The 24548-nt window shown below is 35.4% G+C and overlaps 1 protein-coding gene across 1 annotated transcript; it reads left to right on the top strand.

The window, feature by feature from the left end:
* LOC18771330 (insulin-degrading enzyme-like 1, peroxisomal) lies at nucleotides 2500–20644 on the top strand. The gene is made up of 26 exons (XM_007203165.2): nucleotides 2500–2774; nucleotides 2941–3016; nucleotides 3451–3518; nucleotides 4291–4382; nucleotides 4474–4547; nucleotides 4639–4682; nucleotides 5365–5416; nucleotides 7783–7905; nucleotides 7988–8100; nucleotides 9282–9444; nucleotides 11853–11945; nucleotides 12160–12245; nucleotides 13050–13136; nucleotides 13251–13354; nucleotides 14682–14784; nucleotides 15032–15127; nucleotides 15204–15393; nucleotides 15500–15561; nucleotides 16108–16212; nucleotides 17452–17653; nucleotides 17762–17970; nucleotides 18497–18621; nucleotides 18715–18766; nucleotides 18839–18925; nucleotides 19595–19717; nucleotides 20010–20644. The coding sequence occupies exons 1-26, from the start codon at nucleotides 2649–2651 to the stop codon at nucleotides 20253–20255; spliced, it is 2901 nt and encodes a 966-aa protein (XP_007203227.1). The 5' UTR covers nucleotides 2500–2648; the 3' UTR covers nucleotides 20256–20644.

Raw genomic sequence — 24548 nt, 5'->3', positions numbered from 1 at the left:
GTAGATTTTGGAACATTATTTGATTAGTTTTTTTATTTTCATAATTATTTTTTAAATATTTCTCTTGCAGCATACATTTATTTTATATAAAAAATATGTTCTTTACAATTCTTTTTTTTAATTGGAATTTCATTTTATTACCCAAAAAAAAAACCAAATTTATTTTTTTATAAAATAAAATAAAAAGTAATATTAAAATTAAATAATAATTATATATATTAATTTTGTGCGACGAAATCTTTCTCGTTGCACAAATTTATATATTACGAAATAAAAATGTTTCATTTTTTTAAATACATATAATTTATTCTTGCGCGACGAATATTTTCGTCACTCAAAAAGAATTTGCGCGGCAACAGTTTTTCGTCGCGCAAAATGTGTTGACACGAATTGCGCGACGAAGATCTCTTTGTGCCACAAATATCTACGACACGTATTGCACGACGAAAATGTTCGTCGCGCAAAAAACGTATGCGCGACAACAATGTTTCGTCTCGCAATACGTGTAGACACGAATTGCGCAACGAAGAACTCTTGGTGCCGCAAATGTGTACGAGACGTATTGCGCGACGAATATTATTCACCGCGCATCGTTGTGGCGACGAACCCGCTTTCGTCGCGCTTAAGTTTGTGCGACGGACTATTGCGTCGTCTCTGAACCTTTTGTGTAACAAAGGGTAACCGTCGCACAAATTTGCACGACGAGTGATACAATCGGTTGCGCAAAGTCTTTCTTCACGATCTTTGCGCGATAGATTACGCGCGACAAATTTTCTGTCGCGCTTGAGTTTGTGCGATCAAATTGAACTCTGCGCAACAAAATTGTCTTCGTCGCGCAAATCGTAAAATGTAGTAGTGAGAAGTCCTAAATCTTGCAGAAGAATTTTACATTTTAACACCAGTTGCAGAACCTGTCTTCTAGGTATTTGTATTGTTTGGATTTATGATTGTTATTGTCTATTGGGTTCTGTTATTGTACAAGGTGCGATGTATACCTGATATATAGGTAAGGTGTGTGGGAAGGATACGTGTGGTGAAGGAAGTCGTCATTTTACTTCTACGGGCAATGTTTCTGTGAAACTACGTTGTTTGAAGGATCTTCATGGCTGGAAAAGAGTTTGCAAAAACCATGTCTAATTAGCTCCATTTTCAAAATCAAGGATGGCAAAAGCAAGTGGAAAAGAACCTGTCAAATTTAAATGCAAATGTAATTGCTAACAAATATATTACATAAACCATTTCTGGACAAATACATTTACTGCAAACACATAAATGTCTGGCATGTATACTTGTTCTACATGTAATGTTTGTGATACAAACCTGTTGTATAGGCATAGTTGGAAATTCTACCTACCCTATAGACTTAGTTTGGTTCATAATCTTCTTCACTACAACAGCAAGTAATCTTGAAAAAAACACAACCAATGCTAATAAATGGGAAGAAAAAAACACAATCAACACCTACAAACAACAAACATGAAAAATAAACTTTTCCTTACATACCTTCACTGTAGGTATATGCCAAGTCAACTATTTTCCACCTCAGATTCAACACTCAAACTACCTCCATTATAGACACATGAACCTAACCAAAAAAAGAAAAGAAAAGAAGATAAGTTGAATACTTCATAGCAAACCTAACGAAAAAAACCAAAAAAAAAAAGTCGGGTAGGGCAGCCCCCAAGTCCTCAGCCGAGTAGGGCTCCTTGGCGTAACAGTTATGGCTCTAGGTTTTGAATTTGGGGTAGTTGAGTGGGGGTGATGTGGCCGTGGTTGATTGGCTGAGTAGGGATGCATTTAATGGCTTATGACATCAGACCTTTCGAAGGGTCACATCGATGCGTGCTTCGTCGCTTCATCTGATGGCTGCTGTTGTGCGGCCATGTATGGCCATCTTAGCGGGTGTAGCCGACGAGGGAACGGTGGAGATTTCGTGGTGGTCGTCATATAAAAAGCTCGGAGCAGCCCACAGTTAACATTTTTGCCATTAATCCCGTTTGAGAGTTTTTAAGCAGATTTTCGAGCGATTCCCTCGATGCACCACTGTTGTAGAGAGGAGGGAGCGGCCTTAGTCCAGTTCCGAGTTGGCACGTGACGTCATGGTTGACCACAGCACCTTCGGGCAAGAGCCCAGTCCAGTTTCGCCTGTGGGCTTGCTCGGGCTGGATTTTTAGCGCTGGAGGGGGAATTGGGGCCTGAAGGGGCCTGTTGCCATAGCATGGCCCTAGCGCTGCACTTGCTCTAATGACAAGAAGAGGGCTCACAGTAGTTGGGTGGTGTCGTGGGTGGTTTCCCTATTTTTTGTTTAAAAATATTCTTACTTTGTTAATTATTCATGTGTTTTTTATTTGTAAACTGACATTAGTAATTTTTTATTTATAACGATTACAGTTTTTTAACTGACTAAATCACAAGGATTAAATTCGTCAAATTAAAAATATGAAGACTAAATAGATAAAATACAAGTGCCGTTTTGACATTTAAGCCTTGTTTTTCTCCCAAAAGTTAGGAAAGGGATAGGAAACTCACACACTGCGCCAAAGACCAAGATTACCCAAGTCTTTCTCTGTGTCTCTCTCTCGCCGTGTTGTTTGGTAGAAGAGAACGAGAAACAGAAGGAGAAAGAGAAAAAAGAAAGGAAATTTCAAATGGCAGTTGGGAAGGAAGAGGTCGAAGAAATAGTGAAAGCCCGTACGGACAAGAGGGAGTACAGGAGGATCGTCCTCCCAAACTCCCTTGAAGTCCTCCTCATCAGCGATCCTGATACTGACAAGGCAAACGGCCTCTCCGATACTCATTTCTCGTGGCCTCTTTTGTCTCCTAATTTTTAATTTCTCAATTCAATACGTTTATTATTCACAAATTCACCTTCTTGGTCTTGTGTGTCTTTTGTTGTTGTTGTTTTTTTGTATTTATTTGTTTAAGTTAACTGTTTCTCAGTGTGCTGCTTCCATGGATGTCAGTGTTGGTGCTTTCAGCGACCCTGATGGCCTAGAGGGCCTTGCCCATTTCCTTGGTAACTTTAATTTCTTTAATGTTTAATACTATTTTATCTTGTTCTGGTATATGGATTTTGGATACTATATTTGGTATATATTTGGTATGGTGTTGTGTACGTAGTTATATAAATTTTATTTCCATTAAAAATCAGTGCTAAAGAATAGCACTTCTAGTTTGATTCTGTTGCCATTTGGGTTAGCAGTTGGTGTTCTTTCTATGGTACATGGTAGTCTCTGTAACACTTATAGAGGTTAATATTTCTTCTTGTCAAACAAAAATCGGGTTGGTTAAATTGATCACTGGAGGGGTTTTTTTAATGGTGAACTAGAAGATGAGTTCATTATATATTTTCATGACTTATTGTTAGTAAGCTTTCATGAAAATGGGGTTGAAAAAGAATAAGATGTTTCATGACATTCTTTTCTGAATATTGCATGTGTTTTATTGCAGAGCATATGCTGTTTTATGCTAGTGAAAAGTACCCTTTGGAGGATAGTTACTCAAAGTACATCACCGAGGTACTTATTGCCAGACTTCACAGCTACACTCGGGCCTTTTGAATGCTTTCAATCAAATAAATTTTGAATGGATTTTTATTCTTTTCCATGCTTCTCCACTTTCTGTTTCTTATTGTCAAACTTAGTTGAACGTAGTGGAAGTTAAAAATGATACAAAAGCAAATAACACAGCATAGACTAAGACATTCTTGCTAGCATACAGGCAAACAACATAAGGATTTCTCTTCTGGAGAGTAGATAGGAATCAATGTTTGAAGATAATTTCTAACGTGCATCTTCTTTGAGATTTCTGACAGGTGTTCTTATTACTTTTATATGTTTTTTGAGATCACAATGGAAATTCTGAGACCACTGTGCTTTTTTCGATTCGTTTATAGAATTGTGATTGTGTTGTGCGCCATCATTTCCTTAATCCAATCTCATTTATGGGCTACACTTCCCATTATTATGCCATTTATTTATGTTTGATGAATCAAATAGAAGATTTGGACGGACTAGCTAGCTCTTCCCTGATTCTTTTGTATATCTGTCCAAATTCCGTAAGATATGTTTTGTTCCATTGCTTTTCTGCCAACCTGTCCCTCTGGGACTCTCTAATTCGAGAGTGGCCCTTTGTCGGAGACATGTCTATTATAAAATGTTTTGGTGGTGTTGTGGAAATACAGAATAACAAAGATAATGTTAAACATATTCTCTTGATAAAGGCCCCTATGATTGCTTACTTATGTTGTTTTTCTTCAACCTATATGTGGTTTATTTTCTTGGTGCACAGCATGGAGGAAGAACAAATGCTTATACATCATCTGAGCACACCAACTATCATTTTGACATTAATGCTGATGCCTTTGAAGAGGCTTTGGACAGGTTGATGCTGCTTTTCCTTCTATTGGCTGTTATTTTCATCATTACAATTCTCAAAATTGAACATTGTGTTGATGTGTGGTTTATTGTTCAGATTTGCTCAGTTCTTTATTAACCCGTTGATGTCAGCTGATGCTACAATGAGGGAAATTAAAGCTGTTGATTCTGGTTAGCGGCTCTGTTGTGATATATATATTTTTTTATACTCAAGTTGTCATTTTAATTACTGTTAACTTGTACTGTGTGTTTGGCGTTATAGAGAATCAGAAAAACCTGTTGTCTGATGGCTGGAGGATGAACCAGGTAGAACTTGCCTCAGATTATAGTCTTTATATGACTGCAAATGCTGAATCTTACTAATTTGAAATGCTATTATTGACATTCAGACTGTATTTAGTTTTGTTAAGGAAAAGTATATATTCGAAATAATTTAAAGAACTATTATGGTATTATGGTCCAATTATCATATGAGTAGTGCATAGTTTAGATGCATATGCATGTGTAGCTACTGTCTTTCGGAACATCAGTTTTTTTTTTGCTATTGTTTTTTACATTGTCTATATGCATTGAGGTTTCAATTACTGTAAGTTTGTTTGCATCTATTGATAGTAGAACCCTTGTGTGACTTATTAGAAGAATGATGAGCTTTAACCCCCATACAAAGAACCCTTGTGAGTCAGGTCCTGCACTGAACTTTAAGAACAAGAAAAACTCCCCAAATCTCTCTCTCTCCATAAATGGTAGACATGGGTGTCTTAGCGAGTTTGTGAAACAAAGTAGCTAACCAAGTACCCTTAAGTTTCTTTTAACTAAAGTCTGTGATAATAATCTTATTCTTATAGATTCCTTAGTAATTTCCTTGTAAGCATATGATATGTTCTTGAAGTGAATTAGAGCATGCTGCTTTTCACATGTTGTAGCAGTGTTTTTATTTATGTCTCCAACTGGTGTCTAACCTTTTTTATGCATGAATGTCTATGTACAGCTTCAGAAACATCTAAGTGCGGTGGACCATCCGTACCATAAATTTAGTACAGGTCAGGAATTGACTCTTGATTATGATAAAAATTCTTTGACTCAATGTTCATAAAAAAGAGGAAGCAGGCTATTTTTACATCTGAGCTTTCTGTTGCTAATTGGATTTAGTCTTTGGTTATGGTAACCCATGTGTAAATCATAATGGTTCTTCTTGTTTCACTCCGTTTGAATTGAAATTAATTCAGTGTGGTGGAAAATTGCTTATGCTATGGCGTTAGTTATTTTTTCCTTATAAATATGAAGTATTGATAGGAGGCAATTGTATGCTTGGTTTTTGTTTGTTTTCAAACTTTACCGGGGTGGATGGGTGGAGTTAAATCTCATATGGCTAAATGCAACGGTGTTTTCATTAACTTGGGAAATAAGGTTTGATGGGGATGAGTTGATGTCTCTAAAAGGACTCTCTTATGCCAGTGGTTGTAGATTTGCACTAGTGAGAAGTGTTTTAAGACGGGATGGTCTATCTGATGTATGAAGAACGGAGGGAAGGCTGAAGTTTGACTAACGTTTTAAATGCTTAGTTGGTCAGTGTGTTGAGAGTTGAGAGGTTTAGAAGTGCACTGGTAATATGTGCTTTGAGGTTTGTATTGGGTATATTTTCTTTATTTATATAAAGGGTTCTTGGCGCCAGTAGTTACCTTGAAAGATTTATTCCTCAACAAGGGAGCAATGGTTCCTTATTTCAGTGCTTTGCATTATGTATTGCATCGGAAATTAAGCCTGTTCTTTTGTTTAAAAGCAATTACTATAAGGTGTTTTTAGGTCCTGTAAATATTACTCTATAACTGATGGTATGTTGTTCATATGGTTTCTGGTTGAGAGGATTGTTGTGGCTTGGGGACTAGTCCCTTGTTGTTTGGAGTGGAGTATATGGGGGAGAGGAATATTGAGACGATGTGAATGTGCAGAGCTTCCTATGGACAAGATCAAACTGTAAATCTTGATGTTTGTTGCTTCACTAATTTGAATTTTTCCCAGTGTTTTTCTTTGGTACTTCTCGTGCATGCCTTCTGTGTACTAGGATCGTTTCCCGTTTCTTCTGGTATTATATCTAATTGATGGACTCATCACCGGCTTAAGAGTGGATGAAGGGACTATCTATTAGTTTGTCTTTTTTTTTTATATCTTTTGCTTAATTGACCGAGCTCAGAATCAGATGATAGAGTTGTGCATCGGTGGAGTCTCTTCACATGCTTCTGTATTTCTTCCCCCATTTATATGCTCAGTTTTTGTCTATAATTTTTGTTGGTTTGCTTCTATTTTCTCACAGCTATATGTTAGTCCTACACATTTGACGTGGGCACAACCTCTCTGTTTTCTTTAATAAGACACGTGAATCTTTATGAAAAATAAAACTGTACAACAAAAGTGAACAAGGATTCCACTTCTAAAAGAAAATTAAACATGCAAGCTGCATGAACACCTCAATCCTAGGGGGAAACAACAAAACAAAAACAGAATTCCATAGAGCTACAAAACATATGCTTTCCAATCTGACAAAATAATAGAAAATGATAACTCTCTCAACTCTGAAGCTACAGATGCCCCAAAAGACATCCAAAAATGCATCCTATCCCATAATCACTGCATCTCTTCACTGTCAAAAACCTTATGTTCCTTTCAACCCATGGAACCCAGAAAGTAGAACATCTCCCCAGAACTACACCCCCTTTCTTTCTACCAAAAGAGTTAAACTTCTCACATAATACCACATTACACGATGCTGGGATGTACCAGCATAAACCTCTCTCGTAACTGAAACCGCAAAAAAGAAGCCACTGTACAGTGCAACAAGAAGTAATCCATTGCCCTTGCTTCTTAATGATGATGTGGAAACTAAAACTCGTTTTTTTAGTTTATTACTTATTTCATGGTATTTCAGTCATATCCAATGTTGATGTTTAGTTTAATATCAAACTTCACCTTAGTAACTCCGTTGTAATAGAATAATCATAGATTAACAACTTGGAAAATCCTATAATGAATATTGGATGATAAAAAATTATTGCAAATTTCATATCACAAATTTCATTATCCTGATAAGTGAAAAAATTATGAGGTTCATGTGCCCAAAAAGTCCTCTTATTATAAACTGCCTCCAATCACTCATATTAAGGACAGTTTGAGCTATTTAGGCTCCCTGGAGAGCTACACTACGAGTTAACATGGGAAGAAATAAGTGACCTATCTCTTTGAGATTTGTTTCTTTTAAATGGCAGCTGCTTATTTTCAATTTCTTTTCCTGCTTTATGGATGGAAATTTTATAGAGACTATTCTTACAAGAATGCCACTGTCTATACTCTGGTTGGTGTTCAGAATGTCTGCCATGTTTTTCCATCGTGCCTACTTTTTTAACTCTTTCAGGGAATTGGGATACTTTGGAGGTTCGACCGAAAGCGAAAGGACTGGATACCAGAAGTGAGCTTATTAAATTCTATGCAGAATATTATTCCGCTAACGTCATGCATCTTGTCGTATATGGAAAAGGTTTGTAGCTACATTTACCTTTAACAATCAGGTTCAATGGCCTCGTGGTAAGTTAAGTAATTATCACTATGGATGTTTTCAGAAAACCTTGATAAAATTCAAGGCCTTGTAGAGGACAAGTTTAAAGAAATTAGAAACATTGACCGCAACTGCCCTCGTTTTGTTGGTGAGCCTTGCACATCAGAACATTTACAGGTACACATGGTTCTGCTCAACTTTTTATGCTGAGTTAAACTTTCTTTCGGACTTGCAGATTTTGCTGATTAGGAAAAAAACATGAGTAATGCTATTTGAACACACTTAATTGACCACATTAGCTGACCACCTTATGTGGCAGCTGATGCGGTCATGCCACATCAATTAATGAAATTAGCTTACATGAAATTTATTTATTTTTATTTTCTTTTTCCAATGCTCTGAAAAAATAAAATACAAAACCTTTTGGTCTTAGAGTACAAACTTTGTCCACCGCCACTCAACCATTGAGTCCATCAGACCATCGCTCACCGCCATAGGGACAACGTTGTCGTCAAATCATCACCATCACCAATGTGATGTCAATTCTCTTATATATGAGATAATCTTTCTCTACTGCCGTTTAAATATGAAGTTCTGTGTCCAAATGAGATATGGGTTTCTCAAAGTGAAATAGTTGCAGACTTCTTAGAGAAATGGGAATTGATTAGAGTTGTTCTTCGACTGGGTCGTAGCTTTTCTTCTCCAGGTTTATGTGAAAATTTGGATGGCATAAGCTATAAAAAGGTCAAATAGCTTTCTTGGGTTTTTGGGGATTGAGTACCAAATTGCTTCTTTTACGTCAATCCACAAGTAAATCGAAGCCATTGATCTCAAAGATTTCCCAACCCATTTTGATTGCTTCTCTACCCATTTTGATGTTCCTCCAGTTTAAAACAGTAAGTTAAAATCTCAATGTTCTTTCCATAAGGATTCGTCATAGATCTGGATTTTCCTCCACCTTTTCGATCTCAACTTCGTCATTTAATTCTAACTTTGCAACCTTGATTGTTCTATCAAAATTAGCTTTCTACACAGAGCCACCACATTGTTGGGGACAACCAAGTAAGCGTCTGGCGATGACGGCTTCTTGTGGCAGTGAACATGAACGAGCGGAGCAATATCAGGGAAAAACTTCTCTTGGCAGACCAAAGAATCAATTTTAAAATAATTAATAAAATTAATAACTACATGTCAGCTAATTTCATTAATTGATGTGGCATGACCACATCAGCTGCCACATAAGGTGGTCAGCTAATGTGGTCAATTAAGTGTGTTCAAATAGCATTACTCAAAAAACATACAGAAGGTCCTATATTTAGATGGATAATTCTTGCTGCCTTTCTCTGTGTTTTTGTCAGATTCTTGTCAGAGCTGTCCCAATCAAAGAGGGTCATGCGCTGAGAGTTGCGTGGCCAATAACTCCAGAAATTCACCACTACAAGGAAGGGCCATGTAGGTATCTTAGTCATCTCATTGGCCACGAAGGAGAAGGATCTTTGTATTACATCTTGAAAACTTTGGGTGAGATTTGCACTATCTGTTTCCTGCTTCACATAATGAGTTTTCCTTATTTGTATTGGAACTTTGAAGCCAGTGTTCACATAATTTTCATTTCAATGCCTCCATAGACTTCCTCTTTGTGTTTAGATGATTTGCACTTTGGCAGGCTGGCAGTTGCTTTTCACACCCCCAGTTTGTCATCCTACATTTCAAACTCAATGTTTTTTTTTGTTATAACCCTCACAGAAAGAGTACGGTATGACAAACTGGGAGTGGAATTAGCATTGCCCGATAACTTTTTATTTATTTCAAATGTGAAGATTGACATTGTAGTCGAGCCTTATCTATAATGTGTAATTATCATGCAATTTATGTGCACATAGAATGTTTCCTTCTTCTTATCCTGCATAAACAGCTTGCATCTTGATTTACATATATAAAAGGATCTATTATTTATTAAGATGCAGATCCCCTTGTAACTCAAACTTTATCTTTAGAATTGACCTGAACTTATAAAGAAAATAAGTTTCATGGCACGCGCTTAGTTGGTTCCTACTGAATTTTACATGTCCTTTGACCTCATTTTTGCATCATTTGGTGAATATGTGTGCATGCACACAGAATTTGACTCGTTCGTACTGAGTTTTCCTTTTTCTTTTTGTTCACTCATGTCCTTCAAAACCTCTCCTTAGTCTGTTTCTCGGATTCTTTTAAGTAGGCTGGGCTCTCTCTCTCTCTCTCTCTCTCTCTCTCTCTCTCTCTCCCCAAATATTGTTTAAATGATAGAAATGATCTACAATGTAGATACATATAGTTAGACCTGGCAACTTATTGTGTTTTACCATGTTCGTTTTGTGTGAAGTGATCCTAAACCCAAATCCGAGTGGTTAACTTATCGCGTCCAAATTAACAAACTCAAACCCATTCTCAAATTTAGCATGCTGTGTTATGTTTATCCATTTTATCTGTTATCCTTTTCTTTTGGGTCAAAAAAATATAAAAAGTTATAAATAATATCGATTATAGCGTAAATAAAAATCTTATAATACAATAGAAACTTATAAGTTATATCTAATGCATTACACAACAAATGTCCGAACATGTTACCAAAAAGAATGTATAAAAAACAAAATGAATTTATAGGTTAAAATATTTTTCAAAAGAAAATAAAAATGTATCTTTCCTAAAGATAACATGGCACTATCGTGTTAAACGAATGGACGCTCACCCGATCAGTTAATAAATGTGTCATTATCGTGTCAACCTATTACTGACCCAATCAAATAATGCTAGATCGAAACACTTAGGGCCTGTTTGATAACAATTTCAATTTTAGTTTTTAGTTTTAATTTTTCGTTTTTTTATAGTAGAGAATAGAGGAAAATGAGAGTGAGGATGAGATTTAGAGAGAGGATGAGAGGAGAGGATGGGAGGGAAGAGTAACAAAAGTGAAAACAATTTCAAATTGATTTCAGTTATCTTAACTCTCATTCTCACTTCCATTCTCCCTCTTTTTCCTCTATACTCTAGCACAAAAAATGAAAACTAAAAACTAAAATTGAAATGGTTATCAAACGGGCCCTTAATGTTTCATTTCAAATTGTGCCGTGTTATCTTGTCATATATGGTTTTGCTACATACAGTACTCTCGAAGGACTAATCTCCTGAAATTTGTTAAGGAGCATCATGTTATGCAATGTGCTCCAGAAGCATGGGATGCAGAAGTATTTAATCAGTCATTTCATGATATTAGCACTGAAGATTTAGGTTCTCCATAGACTTCCTGTTTTCTTGTATACGTGGTCATCTTCATTGATTTGGTTTATTTTATTTTATTTATTTATACTTTATTTTAATTTTTTTTATTAATTGTCATAATCAGTGAAATGTAACTTCAAAGTGAACAAAGCTCAAGAATGTGATGCTTCAAATCTTTAAATTTGGCTCTGTTCACATTAAAGCAGAGAGATTGAGGAGTCTGATTACCAGGAAAGTTAGAGTTGATAAGATATACTAGAAATGTTGTGCATAAGAATACTTATTAAAGTAGATGATCGGATCTAGTACAAATTTGAATGTAATATTTGTGTACCTCAGGTTACATGATAGTGTAGTAAACTAACAGGATAGATGAATTAGGTTCTATCAATTTTGGCAGAAACTTAAAGTTGCCCCAGCTAGTTGATTTACTTGTGGTTCAACATGTACCGGAAAAAGGGCATCATTTTAAGGAAAATGTGAGTCTGATGTCTGATTTGGTCTGGAACATATCACTAAGAATATGGCTGAATTTTGAACTTAGAGATTGACACGTAAAGATGAAAATTCGTTGATGTGGTCACCTTCTGTCCTGATTATAGGATGCATGAAGTTAATTTACTTGGGTAAAAGCTAACTTCACTTTTTCGTTTGTTCTAAAAAAATTGCAGGATGGGCAACAGGCTTGTCTGCTGGTGAAGGAGAGTCGACTTTTGACTTTTCTTTCTTTAGAATAGATATTGATCTCACTGACGCGGGTCATGGTTAGTTTATCTTCTATTTTTTTCCATTTTCAGGTATTCTTATTTCTCCCAACCCCTGCCCCCATTTAGGCTTCATTTCATTTTGGATGAACATTTTTCACAAGTCCTAAGACAGCTTGAAGTACTTATCTAACATGTTCTTTTTGTAGGGTGGCATTCTTTTACTTGGATTTTAGTTTTCTAGAATATGATAAAGCTTTTGACTATATTGCAGAGCACATGCAAGACATCATAGGCTTGCTTTTCAAATACATTTCCCTCTTACAGCAGTCGGGCATCTGCAAATGGATTTTCGATGAGGTATACACATTGTGTATTCTAGTGTATGAATTACTGGTGCATGATACCTTTTTCTGCATTTTGTCTAACATGAAGTGTTGTATCTTCACAGTATGAATTACTGGTGCATACTCTTACTAAGAAGATGGCTAATATGTCATGGCAGCATATTCATTCTTGGTTTCCACATCTGTTTGTCATGAGATCAGTCTAAGGATGATGGATATAAGTTATTCTAGTTGTTGGCGTCATCTCAAGGACTTCAGGGGTTGGACTGAGTGTACTTATATAATATTGGCGTTTTAGATTTGTAACTATCCCTACTCCAAGGTAGAGCGTCTCTTCCTCCCCCCTCCCTTCCCTACCAGACGAATCCTTAATGTGTAGAAGGGTGGATTAGTCAACTCTCGAGACCTTAAAATATATTTTGCAATGGCCTTAGGATGTTTTCCAGGGACTTGTTCTACTGCTGCTATATTAGACAGTGATAGATTGCCTTTTATTTCATGTTACAATGGAGGGAATTGTACCCTGGACCTAACCTAATCATAACCCATTTCCCCACCCACCCTCATCACTTGGGCTAACCCTAAGGGTGAATGGCTGACTTTATATATGAATATGACAATTGTGAGGCTGACTTTACATCTGATTCATCATCATTTTCTGTTGATTTTCTTTGTATCTAAACAGTTTTAATCATACTGTGGTTTGAATTGAGGAATAAATTCTTGAGTTATGTTAATTTTCATATTCAAAATTCGGTATGGAAATTGTCTTTCAGATCTTTCTTAGAGAGACTGATATACCATCGTTTTACTGTAGCTTTCTGCTGTTTGTGAGACAAAGTTCCATTATCAGGACAAAATTCAGCCAATTAGTTATGTGGTCAGCATTTCGCCAAATATGCAGGTAATCGGGCTCTCTTTTTTTTTTTTTTTTTTTTAACCGTGCTTCTATTCAGTTATTTGATAATTAATATTCACTTGCTTCTTACTCACATGACATGTTTGTGTCCTTACACAGAAATATCCCCCAAAAGATTGGCTAGTGAGATCATCCTTGCCTTCTAACTTCAGTACAGACATTATCCAAATTGTGCTGAACAAGTTGTCTCCAAACAATGTCAGGTAAGTCTTTCACTTAGTTTGGTTTCTTTACGGGTTGGTAAGGTAGAAGGCTATCTTGCAAGGATATCATGACTTTGTCTCTCATTTTAGCTTCGTTCTTTTTATTGGTTTAAACATTAGATTTTGGGAAGATCTGTCCTGGAGTGATGCTCCTTTTTCTTATTAAAGAAGTAATGTTCGTTTCATGCTTGAAATTTTTATGCTTTATCATTTCTATAATAGTAGAAGGGTTGTCTCCATGACCTTTTAGTGTCTTTCTCCAGAAACTGTCTTAACTATTGGACTTGGGGTTTTCATTTTTTCTGAAATCTGAATGATGGAAAGGTAGCTTTTCATCATAATTCAGGAAAATATTGTGTTTTTGGTGGAGGGGAGAAAGGTAAGGTTTAATGGATCTTTTGGGTTATTGTCATGCATTGGGGCTGTGGTGGTGTTTAGTCAGGGAGGCAGGGGTTTATTGGGTTCTTCCTCAGTCACATTCAAACATTCTTTGTTAAAAATATTGTCCTTTGGTGGTGGAAGGAAGACAATAATTTTGTGATATCGCACTGTGTTAGCTTCTTTTTGGGTAATTTGTCCTAAGGCCTCTAAAGCCACTTACCATCCTAAGAGGATAGATTCAAAGCATTTTTATAAAAGTTTGGTTAATGTAGTTCTTGCCTTGGACTGTTAACTCATATCTACTTGCATTTTTGTCAAGCAAATGATGTCAACTCATTACAACCTTGAGTGTTTTGGAAATAGAATATGTCAATACAATCAGAAAATTTGGACTACTGACCCTCCCTTTATTTCTTGGTACCTTTATCTAATTGTAATAAAAGTTTTGTTTTTTATCGAAAGAAGGCACTTGGTTTGCCTACATATAAGCAAAACTTAGTGATATGATAATAGTAAGAACCCTGTTATCTGTTATGTTCAAGGAATGTTTGGCCCGCCTAAATTCACTTCTAAAAAATTGACTGAAAGACTGCAGTATCACAATCAAGTTCTGATTGCAGTTTTTTGAATGTACTTGTGTTGATTGAAACTTATTTAGTCTTGGTTTCTCATAGTGATTCACAGCACTATAACTCATTAATCACTTATTGTCATTTCCTGAGGCTGTCCCCTTTAAGTAGCGAAATAGTGTATTATATGGGAATTTGATCTTTCCATCCGTGGCATAGTACTTCTTGATGCTGTCTAAAAGTTTGATCCCAGCAATTAAGAACGTTTTTAGTGTTTCTCATAATTCTCCTACTGTCTATTTTTTCTTTTCTAAGTGAAATATGAAACATAATGACAGTACATTGTAAAAGTTCCTAATAGGTCCTTTGCTCAACAGAATTTTCTGGGAGTCGAAGAAATTTGAAGGTCAAACTAACATGGTTGAGCCATGGTATGGAACTGCTTATTCCATCGAGAAAATTACGGGCTCCATGATACAGGTTGGTTACGGGTCTATATGTATATCGAGTTTTATATATTGATGAACACAATAGCATTAGTCAGTTTTCTTTTATTTTTTCCCTTTATTTTTTTTTTAATTTTATTTTTGGTTGGTCTTTTTTAGAATGATAGTAATATGTAAGGTATGCTGCTTTTTTATTTGCATCAGCTTAGAGGTATTAGGAATATTTTAAGGGGAGGAGAGGAAAACACTTTTGATCCTGAAAGTTTTTCATTTGAGTGCAGGAATGGATAGTATCTTCGCCAAATGAGAATCTGCACCTACCAGCACCTAATGTATTCATCCCCACTGACTTGTCACTTAAGAACGATCATGAAAAGGTGTGATGAATAATAAAATTTAACTGGAAATCAACACAGCACTTCAATTCTTCTGATATGATTGACTTTTTATCAGGCCAAATATCCAGTTCTTTTAAGAAAATCGCCATATTCAACACTATGGCACAAGCCTGATACAATGTTCTTTACTCCTAAAGCTTATGTTAAGATTGTTTTCACTTGTCCCCACGCAAGTGACTCCCCTGAAGCAGAAGTGTTAACTAATATCTTTACTCAGTTGTTGATGGATTACTTGAATGAATTTGGTAAGATATGTAGTTACAGTTAATTACTTGGTTTCATTGGTGGTGTTGCATACACGTGTTATTTTCTTGGAGAGCTTATTCAAATATTTCTTTCTTTCTTTGTCAGCTTACTATGCTCAGGTTGCTGGACTGAATTATGGAATAAGCCACACAGATAGTGGATTTCAGGTATCAATATGAAACTTGCTAGATGGTTCTTTTTAAATTTTTGTTGTGTTTCTGTAAAATTTTAGTCCGTGTTGTCACAGCTACTCCTTGAATCGATTTATTCTCTGAAAGTTGCATTGTTCATTTCATAATCCCTTATGTAGCAAACTCAAAAATAATAATAATAATAATAATAATAAAGGTGGTCTACACAGGGTAAATGGTAATTCAGTATAGCGTGAAATATGAAACATGAAGACTTTGAATACTGAATGTAGTAATGGTCCTTGGATCACTTTTTTGGACACCCATTGTGGACTTCTGAATTCCGAATCAAGAAATTCTTGATTGTTATTGTCCTGGGGATGTGGTGTTTATCTAAAACTAGAGGAATAGGAAGTGTCTAACTCATCCAATTGGTATTATAATGTTTTAAAGGGGGTTAGAAACTGTGAACTTAACTATGTTTAGTTGGAAGATCTTGAGGCGTGGCATTATTCCAAATTTGGTTTTACCTTTTATTGATCATGACCATCCGTGGATTTTACCTTATGTTTTCTTGTGTAGGTGATTCTGGCTGGCTATAATCACAAATTAAGGATTTTACTGGAAACTGTAGTTGAAAAGATCGCAAGCTTTGAAGTGAAAGCTGACAGGTTCTCTGTTATAAAGGTAAACTTCAAGGCTCCCTCATAAAAATATTAACTTTAAATGTTCCTAGTCATTTTTATGGATGAGGATTTTGATAAGCTCTGTCACTAGTGGTACAGTAACTGGATTAATAATTTTGCATATTAGTGACTTGTTGCGCTTTGTTATTCCAGAGGCTTACACCAAACTATCTTATGTTATGCAGAGCCAATATGAATTTTGAAAAGATACTGAATCATATCTGCCTATATTCTGTTACATTTCTTTATTTTCTTTTAAATAAACAAAACATTTTGGGACATTCTCCTTATTTAGGTATTTTAGGATCTCCACGATTCTTCTCGTGCTTTCTCAAACTGGGATTAGATTTTTCCATGCATGGGATTTTCTAGTTTTGGCATAACAGACATTCTCTGTTGATCACACATCAAGAATATAAAGTCTTGTCCTGTTTTAAAAAAACAAGAATATAAAGTCTTGTCTTACGACATGTAATATCCTGGTCTTCTCCATTGATGGCCAATTGGTTTTGACTGGATGCTTTAATTCTATCATGTTATCGAAGAAGGCAACCAACGTGTCAGGCCCAACGGCCATACGTGCTTTCACGTCACCCAATATAAGTTGTCCATGTCTTTGCTCAAGTCATGCTACACATGAGGGGTCGTGTTCAGAGTATATCCCACATGGGGAATGTAAAGCCTTACTTTACAATATATAATGTTCTAGGCCTATGCACCCTTGGCCATTTGCTTTTTGGTTGGTGATCAAGTAATCTTGTTTCTTCTTCTATACAAAATATTCAAGTTGATGCAGGCTCAACATAAAAAAGTATTCAATTACACACATATTGTGGAAGTTCTGACTGGTCCATGCCCCAGTTAAAGATGCTAACCATCCTTAGAATCAAAGGACTTTCCTAGATTTCATGGTCATAATCATTTTTTATCATTAATTTTCTCCAAAGAAATACCTAATTTTTTATTTTATCAATTAATCTGTCTTCGTCAGGAGAATTTTCTTCGTCCTTCCAAACTGTATCTGTTACTCTGGGGCTTTATTTTTATAGCTTCTTTATTTTGTTGCCCCTTTGCTGAACACCTTTATCCTTATGGTAATTTTTAAGTATCTTATTTTTGGGAAGGAAAAAGGGTCAATGTATTTTAGCTGATGAAATTTGGGAAGTCAATCTTATATCTAGAGTGGTGTATATCTTGAATGATATCTTACTTGTGTTATCTGCCCTTTTGTCCGTATCAGGAAATGGTCACAAAGGAGTACCAAAATTACAAATTTCGGCAGCCTTATGAGCAAGCTATGTACTACTGCTCATTAATTCTGCAGGATCATACTTGGCCATGGATGGAAGAACTTGATGTTCTTCCTCATCTTGAAGTTGAAGATCTTGCTAAGTTTGTTCCCATGATGCTCTCAAGGGCCTTTTTAGAGTGTTACACAGCAGGTTACCATATTTTCTTACCTCAAACAACTTAGGTTATAGCCACTGTTATTTTCATTTTAATTTTCCTTTTCTATTCGTATTCATTCCTAGTTATATATGCTTTTGCAGGAAACCTTGAAAGGAATGAAGCTGAGTCCATGATCCAGCATATTGAAGATGTTCTCTTTAAGGGTTCAAACCCTATTTGCCAACCTTTGTTCCCATCCCAGCATTTGACGAATAGAGTTGTGAAGCTTGAAAAGGGCAAGAGCTATTTCTACCCTGTGGAGGGTCTCAATCCAAGTGACGAAAATTCTGCCCTTATCCACTATATTCAGGTTTTTAAATTTGTTTGCAGTATTAATCAACTAGATTCTATTGGGATAGTTTAGTGTCTGTATGACCTTTCTGGAATCAATAATTATTGCTTCTAGTTTTCTTTCTGTATGCTCTAGTTCAAAATTCACCAAACCTTGTCAGAGTTCCCCCTGAAGTCTTTCAAACCGATAATTTCTTCTCTGTTAACTCATCAAAAAATTGCAGAAAATGTCTTTCTTGAAATTTGAAAAGGTATTGGAGCTGTATTTACCTTTGACAGATCTGTAGTTTGATCACTGAAATGAACTTTCAGGGTTTTATTCTATCAGGTTACATGCAAATGGGACATTCTGACAACAAAGATTATCCACGATCCTTTGGTTAACTGAATCCCCTTCCAATAGGCCATATTCCTCTTGGTTATAAGACTTATATTTGGCCTTCCTGTTGAACAGCATAAAATCACCTCGCACCAATCTCCCACTCATTTATGTGCAGCAGAGGTTTCTGTGTTTGTTTTAAACGTAGTTGTGTTAATATGTTTAGGTACATCGGGATGATTTTATGCTGAATGTGAAACTTCATCTGTTTGCTCTTATTGCAAAGCAACCTGCCTTCCACCAGCTTAGATCAGTTGAGCAACTTGGTTACATCACCGCCCTCTTGCAGAGGCATGAAACAAATTCAAATGACTTATCCCTCAATTTCATGCCTCATGTTGTGATTTTTTTTCTCAATTACCTTCCCATTCTTTTCTGATGCAGGAATGATTGTGGTATCCGTGGGGCACTGTTTGTTATACAATCTACAGTGAAGGTATATTACATGCTTCTACTGTTGCCTTGTTGCCTTATCTACGTATTCTAATTATGTTATGTTCATCTACAGGATCCAGCACATATTGATTTGAGAGCAGAGGAATTCCTCAAGGCGTTCAAGAGTAAACTTTATGAGATGACAAATGAAGAATTCAAGGTGAGATCAACTAGGCTCTATCCTTAATTCCAGCTTGCTAGGGTTGACTACACCTTTTATGCTGCTATAATCTCTTTTATATGTAAAATCGTCAGAGTTAAAACTTCCAGTGACCTTACATTAGTCTTTCTTCCTTGTTTATCATCCTCACATATAGATGGTAGTCTTTCAGTGCCAACGTTCAATCACTTCTATATAAATTTTATTGGAGTTATTTACACCAACACCCCTTCAGGTTTTAGCTTTTTCACAAAACCCCCTGAGGTTTGGGAAATTACACGAACACCCCCTGATGTTTTAGATTGTTTGCATGAGACCCCTTTTCGTTGATTTTTCCTGCAAAGAAAACATTGCACGTCCTCAAAACATCCACCAGCATCTTCTTTCGCCTTCCATTGGTCTTTCTTGCAATGTTTTGTATCCTCGTGTATGGATGGCAGATGTGTTTCAATGTCAGTGTTCTTCATTTCTAGATAAAGTTATATGTAACCTATAAAATATATATATATATATATATCTATATATATGAAAGGGGAGATTTTACGATCTGCAATGTGACATGTCATATATGATTTTGAGAATAGTCGTAAAACTTCGATGAGAGTTTATGAGTCTTGAAAGGATCAACTCTTTTTCCCAATAATAACTTTTGAACTGATTGTTACATAGAGCAATGTAAATGCGTTGATCGACATGAAGCTTGAGAAGCACAAGAACTTAAGGGAAGAAGCGGCATTTTATTGGAGGGAGATTTCTGATGGGACCCTCAAGTTTGACAGGATAGAATCTGAGGTATGAACATCACTCTAACTTTATTTGCATGTCTGCAATGCAAAATGTTCAATACATTTTATCTTTTTGAGTACAAATGAATTCGGAAAGAACCTGAAGAAAAATGCCCTTATCAGGCCATGTCATCTTAAGTCCAATAGTTCTATGTAGATGAAAATATTTCGTAAAGTAATATTACATACTTGTTAGCAGAAAAGGATAATGTGAAGCTGATAATTGTAAAAATACAAAAGAACTGTTGGAATATACTTAAGAGAAAATGCGTCCTCTATTAATGATGGGGTTGAAACAGATTGCAGCACTGAGGCAGCTTACACAACAAGAGCTGATAGATTTTTTCAATGAGCATATAAAAGTTGGGGCACCTCATAAGCGGACATTAAGTGTACGAGTGTATGGGAAATCACATTCATCCGAGTATAAAATAGACAAAAGTTCACCGGGGCAAGCTTCCTCCATCAAAATCGACGATATATTCAGCTTCAGAAGGTCACAACCTCTTTATGGTTCATTCAAGGGAAATCATGTGAAGTTGTAGAGAATTCAGAATATGATATCTGGATTGCAAATGGAATTTCTTGATTTCAACGTGGACAACTTTGTAGAAGAATACCAAAGCTTGCAGACAGCAGATTTGGCAACAAACGGCACCAAGAAAGTTCATTGGCAAAGCAAGTCTATAAGATCAAATGTTATTTTTCACAGGGCACTATCCTGAATTCCATCTGTGCCATATATTGTCCTTGTCAAAACAATGTTTTATTTGTGTATTCTATTTAGAGCTACCAATGAATTATCAATAATCCTATTACAAGTAGTCGAATTGAGAACTTCTCTTTTGTAATCTGTCTATTGATGGAATAATTCAAATAAGAGATTTAGAATCTGCCTTTGGCTTTGGTTTCAGCTCTGAGGCATTTGGTTCAACTTGTTTGTCATATACTATACATTGTAATCTATGTAATCAACTACGAAGCATTTTAGAATTAAAACAATTTATAAATCCATCGTGAAGGTATATCTTATATAAAGAAAAATGATTCCAAATAAATAAATCGAAAGAAACGGCTGAAATAAATAACATGGCATGGGATTTTTGTTCAAAATTTTTGGCAACACAAACTGATCATATATTAAGATTAGTGATGTTCTTGCCCTTGATATTTGGGTAGAACAATTAAGTTGTAAATGAATTTTCTTTTCCTTCTAAATTTTGTGATTATATGTAAGTTTACTTTTCTTTTTCTTAATACAGAAACTAGTTTTCTATTTGTTAGAAATAGAAACAAATACAAGGTGCAAACGTAAACATTGAGAGGTACTTATATTAACTAGTTCTTGATTTAGTGATATTTATCGTTGCAAATGTTAGAAATCCCAGCGTATTTATTTCGTCAAAATAACGTTACGGCATAGATTATATTTTAAGCTCTAGTGGTAGAGCATTTTATTCTCCAAGCAAGAATTCAACTCATATCATCCCCTCCTTTTAAAGAAATAAAACCTAAGTCATAGAAAAAAAAAATCCTTTCATAAATAACCGAGAATCAAGTGATGATGAGAAGCCAATTAACATTAAAAGAATTCTTTTCAACACAAATTCAAGATGGATTCAATTCAAGTCTAAATTCTATGAGAAGATTATAAATTTGTGGAATGATATCCACACCTAAAAAAAATATTCAGAATTTCTCCATTATATGTGGACACAAATTAAGGTAATTTCCTTCCTTTCTCACAAAACAGAATACAAAAAAGCCTCATTGGTGTTGGCCTCCATAGCTGCTGCCTTGACACCGCAACTGGTGAAGATGCCATCAAATTGAGCATGGCTGCCATTGGTGGGCTTCTGGGCTTGGTCAAAGTAGTGATGATGATGTTGATCTTCAGAACCAGATGGAGGATGGTAATACAAGCGTCCAGTTTGTGGGCAGTGAGAATGAAATCTTGCTGCTATTCTCACCCCTGTATCTAATAATTCCACCCACTTTCCCATCTTTATATATTTTTTTGTATTTCTCTCTCAATCTTTATGTTGCTCTCTGTTGCTTTCTGTTCTTCCCAAGAGAGAGAGAAAGGGAGGGAAGGAGAGAGACCAGAGAGCCCAATACAAAGCTGAGAAATAGAATTTTGCTTCTTGTGAGGAAGGAAGGGACACTTGGTCCCTTTTATAGCCTTGCCTATGGTCTTGGTTGGTTCCTCTATTTATTATGGTTTTTTACATTTAAGGGCCTATATTTTCTATGCAATTATTGTGGCACCCTTTTGTTTTTCATTGTTTCTCTTTTCATACCCAAAGCTTCAAGGATCATTTTACTCGTTCTTTTTTTATTGCACATTTTACTCATTCCTTAAGACAAGTGGTCAAATGAGTGCTATATTTAAAAAAATTAAAACAAACTCATTCAACAACCAACAATTGTGGGGCAGGAAATCAAATTCTACGATTTTAACAAAATTTAAAAATAAACAAATTTTTTTTTATTTTTTTATTTTTTGCATGGAAGCATTTCTTGTAATGAACTATTTAGATGTACCCTTCACCATGAGCCTTGGTTTAATAATATTTAAAAAAAAGTTGTCATCAACATTCACCGGTTAGAAAGCTCTCTTTTTTTATTTATTATTAATATGGGCTCAGACTCACAAGCTCCACATGTAAGTTTTTAGACATTAAATAATTGAGGTCCTTTTTTTTTATTGTAATTAATTTGTATGCGATGACAAGAAATAAGAAGAGTATGGTTCAGTATTTTAGGCCAAATTCAAATAGAAAGGGAATTGAATGACTGAAATGAAAATATACCTGAATACAAGCCCTTCACTGCAAGCATTCTTTTGTAGGCCATGATTTGACTAATTCCGATTGTATGTCTTTTTTTTCTGGGTGGTGGCAAATTGGCAATGTAGTCCAAGGAGTACTGCGTCAGTCTTTGCAGCTACGCGTTGAATATTCGCATTCTAGTCGTTGCGGTTTTTTTTTTTTTTTTTTTTTTAAAAAAAAAAAAATTTAACAAGAAGACTCGAAAGCCACTTTATTCCAAAGTCAATTGTCGCTTAAGCCAAGCGAAAGGTCCTGGAACTTATTTATTCCCAGTCAGAGATGTACACACGATTTTAAACGGACGGTCTAAATTCACCTTATATATAAATCTATTAAGAATATAAATGCGTGTAATAGCCGATTCATGAATATTTGTTCGAAAACATAAAGCTAAATAAAGTATTACAAGCTAGAACTAAAAATAAAGTAATTTAACTATAACTAAAAATACAGTAGAATACGGAGCTTATTACAAGCTAGAAGCTTGGTAAAGGTGTGTAGCTATTGCTTTATGGAAATTGGGTTTGTAGTGAGAAGGAAATTAATTAATAAGAACGAAAGGGTTGGCTAGGTTGGGTTTCATAAATTTTTTTTTGCGTAAAATGTGGGGGATTAATCCCTAAATATAAAAAAAAACTAAATGACAGAGACAGTACAAGTTCTAGGAACTCTTAACAAATTATCATCAAAAGTAGTCTCAACCCAGCTAGGAATCTCATCAAGCACAACAAACTCCAAATCAAAATTATAGCTCCCCTTCACTAAATAGTCAACCACCCTGTTTTTCTCCATGTAGATGTGGTTAATCACACAATTATCCACTTGTCGCACAAGAGCGTAGCAACTGGACAACAAAAGATGCCATTGGATTTCATAAATTTAATCAAAATGATACCGTGTGTATTAAATATCTCTCTTACCAAACTTACTGTTTCATTGAAAACAAACAAACAAACAAACAAACAAAACTTTTAAATTATAAGTCAAATAGGTGGCGTGTGTTCTCATCTTTTTCCTACAAAATGCATCCAAGGCTTACACCTCTACAAACCTTCACTGGAGTGGAGCATTTCACCAAGCATGTGGTGGGTTGGGAATTTTATATTAGGATGAAAAAGAAAAAGTATCTTGGGCTATAGTCCAGGTTAGCCATATGTACGGTCCATCCCTGTTCCTAGTTGTAGAGGATTTATGTTTATAAAGAAAGAAAAAAAAATGATATTATTTATATCATATTTATATATGTTCATAATTAACTGCAGTTTGTGAAGTAAAATAAATCAAGGTTCCGTTTGCATGGAAATATTTAAAAGAAATGAATTTTATAATGTGATCTAAATCCTTATACATGAAATGTGTACCTTCATCCAAATGGACCCAAAAGAATAGCATTTTCATAAGAATATTATTATTATGGAGATGGGTTCTTTGAAGAAAATGCGTTGGTTAAAAACTTATTGTATATATAAGAAAAAAGGCTATTACTTAAATCGCCCTTTGATTCTTTGCTTACGTATTAGGTTTTGTTAAAAGCCAAAGTTGAGGTTGGCCATTCACAAATCACAATGGACAAATGCCAAATTGCAAGGGTTTTATACTTTCCTAGAAGAACATTCCATTGGTAATTGCTATAACTAACTAATTAACCTTTAGTAAAAGTAAAACTCTGCGGTAATTTTAGGTAAAAGAAGCCGCCTTTCCCTCTAGTATTCGGGTTAAGTGCTGTATGCTGCTAAAAAGTACTGAAGAATACGTGTAATTATTAACTGCATGCCATACAATTCACACTTACAATATCATATCATTCCATATTAATTCTATATTATATAGACCATATATATATATTTATATATATATATTTTGGTATATATATCCCAATTTTTAGCTACCCATCATCATAACAAAATTTCCCCAACCCAACCAAGGGAGTGGATCCAAGATAGCTAAAACGGGTCGTAAAGATGACCCATGCCATGCTTAATCGGGTTCCCTTTAGCTTGCCTCTTC

This window comes from Prunus persica, chromosome G7, assembly GCF_000346465.2.
Source record: "Prunus persica cultivar Lovell chromosome G7, Prunus_persica_NCBIv2, whole genome shotgun sequence".
In the NCBI taxonomy this organism is placed as follows: Eukaryota; Viridiplantae; Streptophyta; class Magnoliopsida; order Rosales; family Rosaceae; genus Prunus; species Prunus persica.
This window is presented reverse-complemented; position numbering and strand designations above follow the sequence as displayed.

Bases quoted from the DNA above. Each gene is read 5' to 3' on its own strand.
- LOC18771330 (XM_007203165.2), top strand. From the start codon at position 2,649: ATGGCAGTTGGGAAGGAAGAGGTCGAAGAAATAGTGAAAGCCCGTACG. The intron at 18,767-18,838 runs GTATATTACATG...GTTCATCTACAG, and splicing joins TTATACAATCTACAGTGAAG to GATCCAGCACATATTGATTT. The intron at 19,718-20,009 runs GTATGAACATCA...GGGTTGAAACAG, and splicing joins TTGACAGGATAGAATCTGAG to ATTGCAGCACTGAGGCAGCT.